Raw genomic sequence first — 14116 nt, 5'->3', positions numbered from 1 at the left:
ACTAACCATACATGAGTCGATGCTCAAGCAATCATACAAAAAAACTGTGAAGTTATGTCCCGACACTTTTACTGCAGTGTGCTGACTGAATGATATTAAAAGGTCACTGCAACGTTATTTGTCTTGGCAATGTATTTGTGCTTTGGGTTCACAATTGCCTCTGAAATTGCCACTGCCAGAGCATACCACTGACCTAGAAAGGCGAGACTTAACCTCTGTGTAGTTTGAAGCAGTGTTCTTTGAAGTCATTCTGTGATTTTCACATCTTTCAAAATCTTTGTGTGAGGCCAGGTGTTCTGGCTCAGCCAACATAAAACAGCTAAAAATGCTCAGTTACTTCGTTGACTTCTTTTAGGGTTCCAGCTTCACTATGAATTTCAGCTAAAGACTATTGATTATAGAACTACAATGGGGCAGTGGTTAATGTAACTGTGTTCCTCCATTTACATGTCAGCTAATTAGGCTGAGCCTGTTAATCAGCGCCATGTTTAAACTAAGCGAGTTGTGCTTGGTTGTGCCAGAGCCTCAAATGAGCATGAATTTTCCACAGAGAATTGAAAACCCTACCAGGGGCAATAGACAAGTTGTACAGGGACAGAGACATGAGTACGAGAGTAGTCTTTCATCTTCAAAGTAAAACCTCTGGGACAACTAAGGACAGTGGCATTGGCTCTGCACGCCCACAACGCATCCGCCTACCAACATCTATTTAGCTGCCATGTTGAGTGGTGTGATATGAGTCCTTGTCATTGTCACTGGACTTTTCAGATGATTGAAAGTGGGCAGTTCATGCATTATTCTTGGATTCGAGCCGAAAGCAAAGCCCCTTGATCCTGGGCCCCAGTGGAGATTTAGTTGAAGTTCTGTATATGTTGAGTGATTTTGATATAGGAAATCTCTCTGCTCAAATGCAAGAGTGAACTAAAAAGGCTGGTGGGATTTATGTAGGCCTTATCAGCAGAGCGCTGCTTTGAGCAGGCATTGATATTCCTGCCCACACTTTGGGAAATAAATCAGAGTGCACTCTCGCTCAGGTGCCTGTCGAGAAACAAGTTCAGCTCTAATTTGCCTCTGAGATTTGGCCTCTTTTTCTCCAGAGTCACGTTAAGTTCTTTATGTCAAAATCTCTCAGACACCTGCGCAAAACACCTCTTGTGTTGCACATCCCCACTCACCAAACAAGAGAGATGTATTCCTTTTAGCTTTTTGATATATAACATGTTTTTTGGAGAATATGGGAGTAGAGGATCTTTACCACAAGCCCACTTCCACTTATAGACGTCTTGAACTTTGATTGTAATTCAGGGAAGATTCAAGTGTTTTTCCCTTTTAATGCCTGCATGGAATTGAAAGGAATCTCTCTCTCTCTCTCTCTCTCTCTCTCTCTCTCTCTCTCTCTCTCTCTCTCTCTCTCTCTCTCTCCAGAACAAAGATGTAGATTTGAAGCTGAATGAAAAGGACAAGGAAAAGATTTATGCTGAGAGTAAAATGCTTTTATCAGCATGTAGAAAGGCCTGATGCTTGTAAACTCATCCTGATCATTCAAGATGCTTGGCATGAAAAGAACTGCCCTTGATCTTGCTAGCTGGCATGACAGATGAGTTGGATTTTTTTGTTAGATGCGCTTGCTTACATGCTGAATGTAGACAAACTATGACTATTAGATTTTGTTACATCTTATGATGTAAACTGTATATACTGTATACATTTTTTGCTAAATATTACAATAAAAAGGTAGCACCAATATTAGGAAATTACATTATAGATACCATTTTATTGGAACAATAAAACACCCCGTTACATGTTTGAACATCAGTCGATAAACTAAATAGTATGACTTTTGGAAACTGATATTTTCTGTATTTTGTAAGCTCTAAGAGGATAATTGAGGCCTCTTTGTGATATTGCCAACCCCAAAACACATAATCATCCTTTTAAGTTTTTCACAGGTAAAGGACACTGCACTGCAATTTTGTGCTTCCTAGCACCGTAATCAGTCCTTGATGTTTAAGATACGCACCTGTTGGTTGACATTCATGAATAAGGATAAATGATAAAAGCAATGGCTTGTAAAGCAAAAGTGGTAGATGCATTTGGCGCTCTGTATTCAATCAGTGGCTTGAGATTCACAATCAACTGAAGCCAAATTGAACAACTGAACTCAACTGAATTGCAGCATGCCAAAAGCCTTAATCATTTGGATTGCTCTTATCATTTTTTGCACCAGGAATTTAGTTTTTCATGTTTAAATGCTTTGCAAAATCATACACTTAGTAGAATTCTGTGTCTTGTTAATTAAAGCAGGGACAGGCCTAGTGTTTTGTTGGAAGTTCTGATACTCGGCATTAGAACCTGTGGGATTCCGGGCTTATCTCTTTTTCAAAACAACTTCAGCATCAAAGCTTGAATCTTAGAATCAAAACTTTGCTGAAAACATATCTAGTCTGTAGAGTCCTAGACAGCATTGAAACCTCGCATCATTTGTTTATGCAATATTCCGTATTTATGATGCATGTGAGACTTGACTGATCTAACTTATCAGTGTATGGATGTATAGAAGCAGAGCACTCCTTAGTGTAAGCCTTAACTGATTAGGTGACCTACAAAATTACAACACTTTGGATAAAAGAGTTTTGAACATGATGGGGGCGTGTAGTGTGATATGATGACAATTAACGTTTTGTTCCTGCACCCAGGTTAAATAGTTCTCTTGTGTCAAGTGTTTCGAGGAGACTATTTTAAAAGTCTTGGCAAATTTCAAAGGTTGTTTACTCCTAGACAACTCAGCAGACAAGCCAAGTTTCCTGTATTCCCATAGTTGCAAGATCTGCATGTAATATGAGTACATTTGGATGGATTTCAGTCTGAATTGCACCCCAATTTTCTCTTATTGCTGTATAAAAAAATCTAGCATGCTTAAAAGCAGGGGAAACGGCTCATTATGGAACCTTTCCATCCATCAAACAAGCTGAAGTTATCTACATGAAATCCTGCAAAGTGGTACACTCACACTGATTTAAGAACTTGAACCATATTACTTATTAAGAGAATGATTCTCTGCTCCATCTACTTTGTGTGTGTGTTTTTCCTGTTCTTCCCAACTATTCTGTTTAACAGGTTCTGATTATAGAAGTTAAATAAAGGAAAGTATTTTGTTTTTTTGTTTTTTTGAAGGCAGAGATATAATTGATAATATAATTAATAATGAACACTCCTAATGCACCAAATATGAGGAAAATTTGGATTTGGAGAGGAAATAAAATAGTGTCTGATAACTTTATATGGAACTACAACATAATATGTGGTTTAAATTGAACTTAAGTTGAACTGAAGGCCCCGTCCACACTATTATGTTTTAATTTGAATACGCATTAATGTATGCTTCTCATTCACACTAGAATGGCTAGATTTTTGAAAATGCACTCCATAACCACTTTTGAAAATGATGATGTTGAGAAACCGAACACAGAGGTTTCAAACTTAAATGGATTAGCATGGACTTGATAGAATGACCCACGCTGATGTAAATAATGTGCACGATTCAAGTGAACTGGTATTTGCGGCATGTTTCACATTTTTCACATCGTGCAGATGTACCACATTTTTTAAGATGCTGTGTCAAGTTAAAAGGACTTAAACTTTTAAAAATACATCGGAAGACACTCTGTTCCTTTTGTTGCATGCGTCTAGATTTTTTACAGAAATTGTTCACCCAAAAATGAAAATTCTCTCATGATTTACTCACCCTCATGCCACCCCAGATGTATATGTCTTTCTTCTGCTGAACACAAACAAAGATTTTTAGAAGAATATCTCAGATCCTCACAATGCAAGTGAATGGGTAACAAAATTTTGAAGCTCCAAAAAGCACATAAAGACATCACAAAAGTAAACCATAAGACACCAGTGGTTAAATCAAAATCTTTACAAGTGATATGATGGGTGTGGGTGAGAAACAGATAAATATTTAAGTCCTTTTTTACTATAAATTCTCCTCCCTGCCCAGTAGGTGGCGATATGTATGAAGAATGTGAATCGGTTGGGGTGTTCGATTTAAAGGTTTTTGAAGGCAACTCCGATTCCTGACTCCAGCTGTTCCTCGTCTACATTTATTTTTAATCAGGATTGTGTCAAAATTCAGGGCCATCACCAGGGGTGGCCGTTAGTGGGCAGTGCCTTCCCAAGTGACATATTTTCACACACCAAAATTGCTTGCCAGGCATGAGCAGAAAATCAAATGAATTATAAAAATCATCATTAATTTTCACTTGTAAATAGCTCACACAATCCATTGCTTACTGTGTCCAATTGCTGCTCTGTGATAAAGTTGATGTTTTTTTGTAACTCCTGGTCAATTTCTCCTACCCAAATTGTAACCCTAACTTTTAGTGGGGACGGGAGAAGCTGAATCTACCAATCTAGATTTACTTCAATAATTATCAATAAACATGGTATGGAGATGTAATCAAATAAGAAAATAATTAATTTGGACCGTTGTTTTTAATGGCACGTACAGTATGGTACGAGAAATCGCTTTTTTATGGAATTGGTGAAATTTTAAAACGGCAGTTTTTAAACACTGGAGTCTCGACCTCAACGGATTAAATAGCAGTTGGTTTAATTAAGATATTTTGGTGTGGTTATTGCTTTGAAAAATATCACTAGCTTACCCGTATGTTCTAGATAATAGTGTTTCTGGCGCCATATGTTCTGGCGATGGCCCTGTCAAGATTGTAGTCTTTATCGCACACTAAATATAGGCTAGTTTTTATTTTCTCTTAAGAGTTTTTAAAATGTGTGACATGAAGATATAAACTCCTGCTATTACAACAGCGCACTTTTAGTACTGTTCAAATTAGTCTTATGACACTGCGTAACTTTAGGCTACCTCAAAATGACCGGTAACAATGTAATTCCCTAGTTGCTGATCATATCCAATTTTAAGAGGGAAAATAAATAGCAACAGGCTGGGTCGGAAATAATTTATTTCATTGTCAAATAGAAACTAGACAAATTAGAAGAATCTACTCCAGCCACTGCCCCATGCATTGGTGTATTACTAAACAAAGTACCGAATGTATTAAAATCTGTCACACATCCTCTCTCTCTTTTGCACGCACGCACATTATCTGTCAATCAAACGCACATGAGTGTTGCACCAACCAACAGGTATTTGTAGCGGTTGTAATTGCTTTTAAGAAAGCTAATTCATTGATTTGATCCAATCACAACAATGTTTGTAAAGTTACAGAGTCAAACAAAAGATCCAATTTCTGTATTTGAGTCTAGGATGAGTTGTGGAATCGACTTTTGGAGTCGATTTTGAGTTTCCCCATCACTACGAATCAGCAAAAACTAAAGAAGAAGAATGTGAAAGTGAAAGTGGGGATTGTTCTTAAAAAAGGACTTAAATATTGATCTGTTTCTCACCCACACCTAGCATATTGCTTCTAAAGACATGGATTAAAATACTGGAGTCATATGGATTACTTTTATGCTGCCTTTATATGCTTTTTTGAGCTTCAAAATGTTGGTACCCATTCACTTGCATTGTATGGACCAAAAGAGCTGAGAAATTCTTCTAAAAATCTTCATTTGTGTTCTGCTGAAGAAAGAAAGTCATACACATCTGGGGTGGCATGAGGGTGAGTAAATGATGAGAGAATTTTCATTTTTGGGTGAACTATCGCTTTAACATGAGTGCATTTTGTTTGAACGGCCCATAACATCACGTCCACACTAATACGTTTTATAATGAAAATTGTATTTTCAGTTGCCTAATGCTGTTGTTTTCTGAAATATGTGGTACAAGAGTGCGTTTCTGAAAGGTGGCAGAAAATGTTGTTCCAGTGTTAGAGGTGAGAAGTGTAAACTGCAAAATCAAATGCGTTTTCAACTGAAAACAAAAATGTACCATCAGAAGTTTATCTTTGATGCTTAAAGTTTTTCTTTTTTTCTCTAGTACTCCATGTGGTGGCAAATTTGTGGAATATTTCTTACATTAAGTCACAAAACAAAACCACAATGTGTCATCTTCATTTTTTATGACAGGTGCAGTTTTACTGAGAAAATGTATTTATTTGTTTTTGAATACAAAACAATGCAAAAAATACAGTTTCAAGGCCAATAAGAATTATGAATGGCCAGTACAGTTTTTCAATTCATCTGCCATTGGCACAACTAGCAAAAAGTAAATTTTGGACACTCTTTGAAAGTATTGAAAGAATTTTTCTGTTGCAAGTTGACATGTCATTCTGCATTACATCACTGAGCACCCCTTCGGTCAGCTTCTGATGTCCCTGTTTTTTCTTCTTCGCCCATATCCTTTGTGTCTTTGTCCCTTTGGGTGTCTCAATCCCTCTTCTCATTGTATCAAGGTTTTAGGAACTGTCAGAGACCTGTATGCTCTGTGAGTACTCTTTGCTTCTAGTGGTTGTGTGGGTCATAGTGCCCTTGGCTAAAGTTTTTCACAGCTGAGTGCTTTAGCTCTGTGCCACGGTAGGCCGATCGACTCACCGGGTTGCATAGCACTGCCAGGAAATGGGTCATTCTGTCATCATTCCCATCCGTGATCGTATTTACATGTGGCTGGGATGCAGTGTCGAAGTGTTCCTAATCACAGAATGGCAGAGGCAGCACTTTTGTCAGGAACGATTAGATGTGCTTTGCTGAAGACCTGAAGGTCATACAGTTTCTGTGAGGAGCAGTTGCTTTCGTACCCTCCGGTGGGATGCCCAGCCTGTCTAAAGTTAGTGGTATGTCCAAGATGTCAGTTTGGAGTGGGCACTACAGCTTAAAATCTGTCTGCTCAGCAAACATGTCCCCTGCAAAGTGTAACTGCATTACACCCAAAGTGTTAACAAGCTATTGAACAAAACATTACTGTGTGTATAATGTAGGGGAGACCAGAGCTAGTTGTCACCCTTCTTACTCCAGTGAATATTTCTCAGGGTAGGTTTGTTGTTTTCAAAATTATAGACACAAAATGTAAACAGTATGCGTGTTAACATGATTTTATTTTGATAAAATCGCTTACTAACCTTTTCTGCGTAAAGTTAAAGCCAATTTTACAACTTCATTGCCATAACGATGTAACACCATACGCTAAAACGACCATAAAACGTATAATTAAAAAGTTTTAACTGAAATGTTAAATTTAGTGCTTTTATAAAATTATAAGCTTCACATTTCTGCCTTTAAACTCTCCAAAAAATTTGCCCCATTCACTTCCATTGTAAGTGCCTAACTGTAACCTTGATTTTTGCTTTTTTGTTTTGTTTTTTTTTTGTTTTTTAAGAAAAGGATGGACGAGTCTAAATTATTTTTTGTGGTTTCCAACATTATGCCACAAATGCTGTCGATTGAGTTTAAAGGATTAGTTCACCCAAAAATGAAAATTCATTCATTGTTTACTCACCCCTGTGTTTATATAACCATATATTACTTTTTCTTTCTTTTTCTTAACACAAAGGGAGAAACTGTGAAAATGTTGTGCTCAGTGATGTCATACAGTGGCAGTTTATGGTGACCATCTCTTCAAGCTTCAAAAGGACACAAAAGTATAATTCAGAAGTTTAATAAATTATTCCATGATTCTCATGATTGTTATGAAAGCATAGGATAAGGTTTTGTGAGAAACAAACCGAAATCTAATGTATTATTTAGTCAAAATTTTAATTGACTGTTGATCTCCTGTGTGCATTCATGATTGGGCACGAGAGCAATAGTTCACACAGCCCCCTCACGATATTGGGGCATTTAAGTGAAAATTAGTTTGTTCATCTAAAAATAAGTCCTCAAAACAGAGAACAGAACTTACTAAACGTGTCTGAAGAGTTTGCAGTCGAAGAATTGATGCATTTCTAAGCCCAGCCATATTTTTTTGAACGGAGTACTCGGAAATCAAACAGAAACATAGAGGAAGCTACAGTGAACCACAGTCTCACCATGTCCAAACCTGACGGCAAATGACATGCGATAAAAGGTATATTTTATATGTTAATCAGAGTTTTTGTCCTAACCAGCAGTGACGAGTGACTGTATATTCTGTCGATCGCTTGTTTTCTATTTCTGGCATCTCATGGGTAACTCCATCCACTGTGAACTGGTCCAAAAACTTTCAAAAAAATAAGACTGGGCATAGAAATGCATCAATTCTTCATCTATAAACTCTACAGATATGTTTAGTAAGTTCTGTTCTCTGTTTTTTGTGCAGCTGTATTGTGTTCTTTTGTCACTATCGCTGTAGAGGACCTGTTTTTAGATAAACTAGCTTTTGCTTGAATACCCCAATGTCGTGAGGGGATTGTGTGAACTGTTCTGAGCTCTCGTGCCCTATCTTGAACGCGCATAGGAGATCAATGGCCAGTGAACATTTTCACTAAATAACATATTAGATTTCAGTTTGTTTCTCACCAAACCTTATTGAATGCTTTCATAACAATCATGAGTCTCATGGAATCATTTATTAGACTTCTGAATTATACTTTTGCATTCTTTTGAAGCTTGAAGAGGTGGTCACTATAAACTGCCATTGTATGACATCACTGAGCACAATTATTTTTCACAATTTCTCCCTTTGTGTTAAGAAAGAAACAGAAAGTCATATAGGGTTATAACAACACAGGGGTGAGTAAACAATGACTGCTTTTTCATTTTTGGGTGAACTATCACTTTAACTTTTGAACCCGGAAAATTCCTTTAAACATCCCATTATGAGCTTTTCAGCAAAATACTGTATGAACAGTAAAACAATTCATTAAACAGGAAATTTGTAAAAGGTTACAGAGAAATACCAAACCATTGTTTTGGCCAACAAATATTGTAATTAATAAGTTATATCAATTTTTAACATTTAAAACACATCCTGCCATGGCCTGACATTTATGAAACGCACCCTTGTTCTGAGAATGAAGTTCAACCTTTCAGTTAAAATCTAATATGATATTGGAATTTTATTTTAGAGGACAGAATTCACAAACATTACTTTTATTTAAGACTTTTTCAGTTAAGAATTTGAAACTAACATACAAAACCTCTGCTAGAGAAATCACACATTTGTGTAATTGGAGTTCTAACACAAAGCCTAATAGTCACTGAGATATTGCCCTCGTATGAAAAATTCACCATGTGGAAACTAGCCCTGGCCTTCCCTAATAATTTGTAAGTGGGACATTGTTTCTAACTGAATAATGTATTGCAGATACATTTAGATACTCCTAATATCTTTCACAATAGACTGATTTGTAGACAATAGACTATGTGAGAACAAAGCTCACCAAAAGAGCATGTTCTCTAAATTGCTTTAGGTTGTACTCTGGCCGGTATAGTTGAAAGTTGAGTAAATTTCCCCAGAGAACATCAGAAGAGAAATTACACTTTTAGGCAATCTAGACTACCCCTGTTATCGAAACACTCGGCTGAACCGACTTTGGTTTGAAAGTGTGTGTCTAAAAAAAACATTCATCTTTCAACCTGACTCTAATCTCTTCAAAATGTTAGGCACATTACAGTTTAATAAAGTTTGACTCATGGTAGTGCTGGACACATTTGACATGTAGTTGGATCACAAACCAAGTTATGATTAGCTTGAAAAATTTGTATATAGATGTTCTCAGCTCAATCAATCCAAACTGATAGGGCTTGATAACTCAGATACATTTGTCATCATAGCTCACAAACTGTGTGAAGTAGTAGTTATTACATTTATCAGATAGGCCATCAATACTGAATTTAGATATGCTGTTTTTCTCTCTGTTCTCACAGGAACTATTTACACCACTGGCACCCTTGACTGTGAGACTCAGGATTCCTTTTGGCTTACGGTGTATGCGACAGACCGAGGCATGGTGCCACTCTCTGCCTCTATTGAGGTGTTTATTCAGGTGGAAGATGTGAATGATAATGCACCATTGATCTCTGAACCTGTCTACCACCCGTACATCATGGAGAATTCACCCAAAGATGTGTCTGTGGTCTGCATTCAAGCCCAGGACCTTGATGTTACTGCCTCGGATAGCCGCCTCACGTATCGCATCACTGCAGGAAATCCTCAGAACTTCTTTGCCATTGATTCCAACACAGGTAAATGACCAGATGGATTGTTTTGCCATGTGTTTGTTGTCCATGTGAGTATTTAAAAAGAACCACACAAAATCTTAAAATGTGCTGTACATTTGACATCATACACTGATGAGCCAAAACATTATGACCACTCTTAGGTGAAGCAAATAATGTTGATCATCTCCTTACAAGGCCACATGTCAAGGTCTGGGTAGATTAGATGGTACGCAAACAATCAGTTCTCGTAGTCAACGTGCTGAATGCAGGATAAATGGACAAGAGTAATGACCTGAGCGACTTTGACAAGGGCCAAATTTTTATGGCCAGACGACTGGGTCAGAGCCTCTCTGAAACGGCAAGGCTTGTGGGGTGCTCCCGGTCAGCAGTGGTGAGTACCTACCATCAGTGGTCCAAGGAGGGACAAACCACAAACTGGCGGCAGGGTGTTGGGCACCCAAGGCTCATTGATGCACGAGGGCAACAAAGGCTATCCCGTCTGGTCCAAACCGACAGAAGGTCTACTGTGCCACAAGTCACAGAATATTTTAATGATGGTTATGGGAGGAATGTGTCACAACACACAGTGCATCGCACCCTGCTGCATATGGGGCTGAGTAGCCGCAGACCTGTCAGAGTGCCCATGATGACCCCTGTCCACCATTGAAAGCACCTACAATGATTAAGTGAGCGTCAGAACTGTACTTTGGAGAAGTGGAAGATGGTTGCCTGGTCCGATGAATCCCATTTTCTTTTACATCACGTGGGCGGACAGACGTGTACATGTGCGCCGTTTACCTGGGGAAGTGATGGCACCAGGATGCACTGTGGGAAGACGACAAGCCGGTGGAGGGAGTGTGATGCTCTAGGCAATGTTCTGCTGGGAAACCATGGGTTGGCCATTCATGTGGACATCAATTTGACATGTGCCACCTACCTAAACATCATTGCAGTCCAGGTACACCCCTTCATGGTATTCCCTGATGGCAGTGGCCTCTTTCAGCAGGATAATGCGCCCTGCCACACTGCACACATTGTTCGGGAATGGTTTGAGAAACATGATGAAGAGTTCAAGATGTTGCCCTTACCTCCAAGTTCCCCAGAACTCATACCGATTTAGCATCTCTGGGATGTGCTGGACCAACCAGTCCAATCCACTGTTGATCCACCTCACAACTTACAGGAATTGAAGGATCTGCTGCTAATGTCTTGGTGCCAGATACAATAGGACAACTTCAGGGGTCTTGTAGAGTCCACGGGTCAGCTCTGTTTTGGTGGCATACGGAGGATCAACAGCATATTCAGCAGGTGGTTATAATGTTTTGGCTCATTGGTGTATATTTATATAATATTGTATTGCACAAATTAATTGGTCACTTAAATAAATGAAAGGGATAGTTCACCCAAAAAATAAAATTGTCATAATTTACTCACCTTAGTAGTCCCGAACCAATATGATTTTTTTCCCCGAACACCTCAAAAGGAGTTGGCAAGATGTTCATGCAGCTCCTTTCCATACAATACTAAGTGAATGGTGACCAGAAGTACCATAAAACAACCCTAAACCTATATGAATAATTTACTAAATTCTAAGTCATCTGATGCCTTACAATAATTTTGTGTGAAAAACAAACTGAAATTGAAGTCGTTATTCACTGAAAATCTTCCTTTCCGCCATAGCTCTTAAATCTCAGTTGTGCGGTTTGAATATGCACATATTCAGATTTTGCATAACAAGGAACAAAAGAACCGGTTATATGTGGCATCAGTGACATCAAACCTAGCATGAGACTACTTGACACATAATATTTGAATAAACGGAATGGTAATGAGATTTGAGATTTAAAATTATCAGTGAATAACAACTTCAATTTTGGTCTTTACCTCACCAAAGCAATTGTATGCTTTTTCACGACTTTTATGATTGAACATTGTGCCTAACTTCTCCTTTGGTGTTCCATGGAATGAAGAAAATCTTACAGGTTTGGAATGACAAGAGGGTAAATGATGAGTAAATGATGACATTGGATGAACTATCCCTTTAAGAAAAGTCACAAGCAAATCAACAGGAAAGTACATTAGAAACAATATATTTATTTTCCACTGGATTTGCAGATAAAAGGCATTTTATCTTTTACTTTGATAGTTTTTTCCATTTTAAGTTCAGTGTCCCACTGTCCAACCTCCCATTGCTTTTACGAATACTAAAAGGAGTTAACAAGCACTACTAAATGAATTTAGCAGCATAGGCTGAACAATCTCCCTGGGTGTCGGAACATTCTTGTGTGAAGAGTTAACACATGTAGAGTTCTGCGTGCATGCTGTACTGCTGATTACACCAGGGTGCTGCTTGTCATTTAAGAGGTGAGTCATGGGCTTATGTATGCAGCTATATTCAGTGAATTAATTAAACAGGGTTTGGTGCCAGCAGGAAAGCTTTTCATTCTACTGTCAGCAAATCCCCTTCCAGGGCAGCATGTGGCACCACATATTTACACTGAGTTACAGGTTTAAACTCGATAAATCAAACTCAATATATACAGTTGTGCTCAAAAGTTTGCATACCCTGGCAGAAATTGTGAAATTTTGGCATTGCTTTTGAAAATATGACTGATCATGCAAAAAAACTGTCTTTTATTTAAGGATAGTGATCATCTTGAAACAACCACACCGTCTTTTTCCAGAACAGCCTGCATTTCTCCTGAGGTTACCTGTGGGTTTTTCTTTGTATCCCGAACAATTCTTCTGGCAGTTGTGGCTGAAATCTTTCTTGGTCTACCTGACCTTGGCTTGGTATCAAAAGATCCCTGAATTTTCCACTTCTTTATAAGTGATTGAACAGTACTGACTGGCATTTTCAAGGCTTTGGATATCTTTTTATATCCTTTTACATCTTTATAAAGTTCCATTACCTTGTTATGCAGGTCTTTTGTCAGTTCTTTTCTGCTCCTCATGGCTCAGTATCTAGCCTACTCAGTGCATCCACGTGAGAGCTAACAAACTCATTGACTATTTATACACAGACACTAATCGCAATTTAAAAAGCCACAGGTGTGGGAAATTAACCTTTAATTGCCATTTAAACCTGTGTGTGTGTTACCTTGTGTGTCTGTAACAAGGCCAAACTTTCAAGGGTATGTAAACTTTTGATCAGGGCCATTTGGGTGATTTCTGTTTCATTATGATTTAAAAAGGAGCCAAACAACTATGTGATAATAAATGGCTTGATATGATCACTATCCTTAAATAAAAGTTTTTTTGCATGATCAGTCATATTTTCAAAATCAATGCCAAAATTTCACAATTTCTGCCAGGGTATGCAAACTTTTGAGCACAACAGTATAATGAGATGTGAGCGAGTGTGCATGTATGCACAGATGTTTAAGTCTGCAAAGAAAGAGAGAACTAAGTGAGAGGCAAGCTTATCACCATAACATAAACCCTATAACAGTCCAAATCTTGAGAACCAATATGAGTGTTCAAGGAATAAACAAAGCCATTAAATTCCTCAAAAAGAATACGAAGAAATAGAAGGGAGTTAAAGTATCGTTGTGAGGGTAGCTCAACATGGCGCTAGCAGTGAAGGTCATGGGTTCGATATCTATGGAAAGCATGTACTGATAAAGTGAATGCACTTTGAATAAAAGTATCTGCCAAATGCATAAATGAAATTAAGTAATTAAAACTTAAAACAATGTAGAAGGTTGAGAGTTCATATATCAATATATATCGTTTTAGACTGAGACTGCACTGCAGTTACAGATTCTGTTTTTTACTTAAGACACTGCTGGGAATAAGCTATCGTCAATTGTGATTATTCTTCACTAGTTTACCAAGTAATTTCTTTTAACATTTATTTCTGTATATGCCCTCTCAACAGTATTATTCATACTTTGTATCTTTCAGTTGGCTTCTACATTGCTTGTTCAGTGATAAACTATTCCTCACACTTTTTTTTTCTCACAACCATTCTGTTTCATTCTCCCATCAGCTCTGTGAGTTCATAGCTCCTCTAATTTCTCTAATTGAGTCTCTCTGGATCACTTTGACACACATT

General features: G+C 37.9%; 1 protein-coding gene across 1 annotated transcript in view; it reads left to right on the top strand.

Moving 5' to 3' along the window:
- LOC127433394 (protocadherin Fat 3-like) overlaps nt 1-14116 on the top strand; it is a 76901-nt gene that overhangs the window by 3705 nt on the left and 59080 nt on the right. Inside the window, exon 2 of the mRNA XM_051685260.1 lies at nt 9766-10083. Within this exon, the coding sequence (XP_051541220.1) occupies nt 9766-10083 (318 nt within the window). The remainder of the gene's footprint in view (nt 1-9765; nt 10084-14116) is intronic.

Source organism: Myxocyprinus asiaticus, chromosome 43 (assembly GCF_019703515.2).
Source record: "Myxocyprinus asiaticus isolate MX2 ecotype Aquarium Trade chromosome 43, UBuf_Myxa_2, whole genome shotgun sequence".
Lineage (NCBI taxonomy): Eukaryota > Metazoa > Chordata > Actinopteri > Cypriniformes > Catostomidae > Myxocyprinus > Myxocyprinus asiaticus.
Note: the sequence above shows the minus strand (reverse complement) of the source record. Positions and strands in the feature narration are given on the sequence as shown.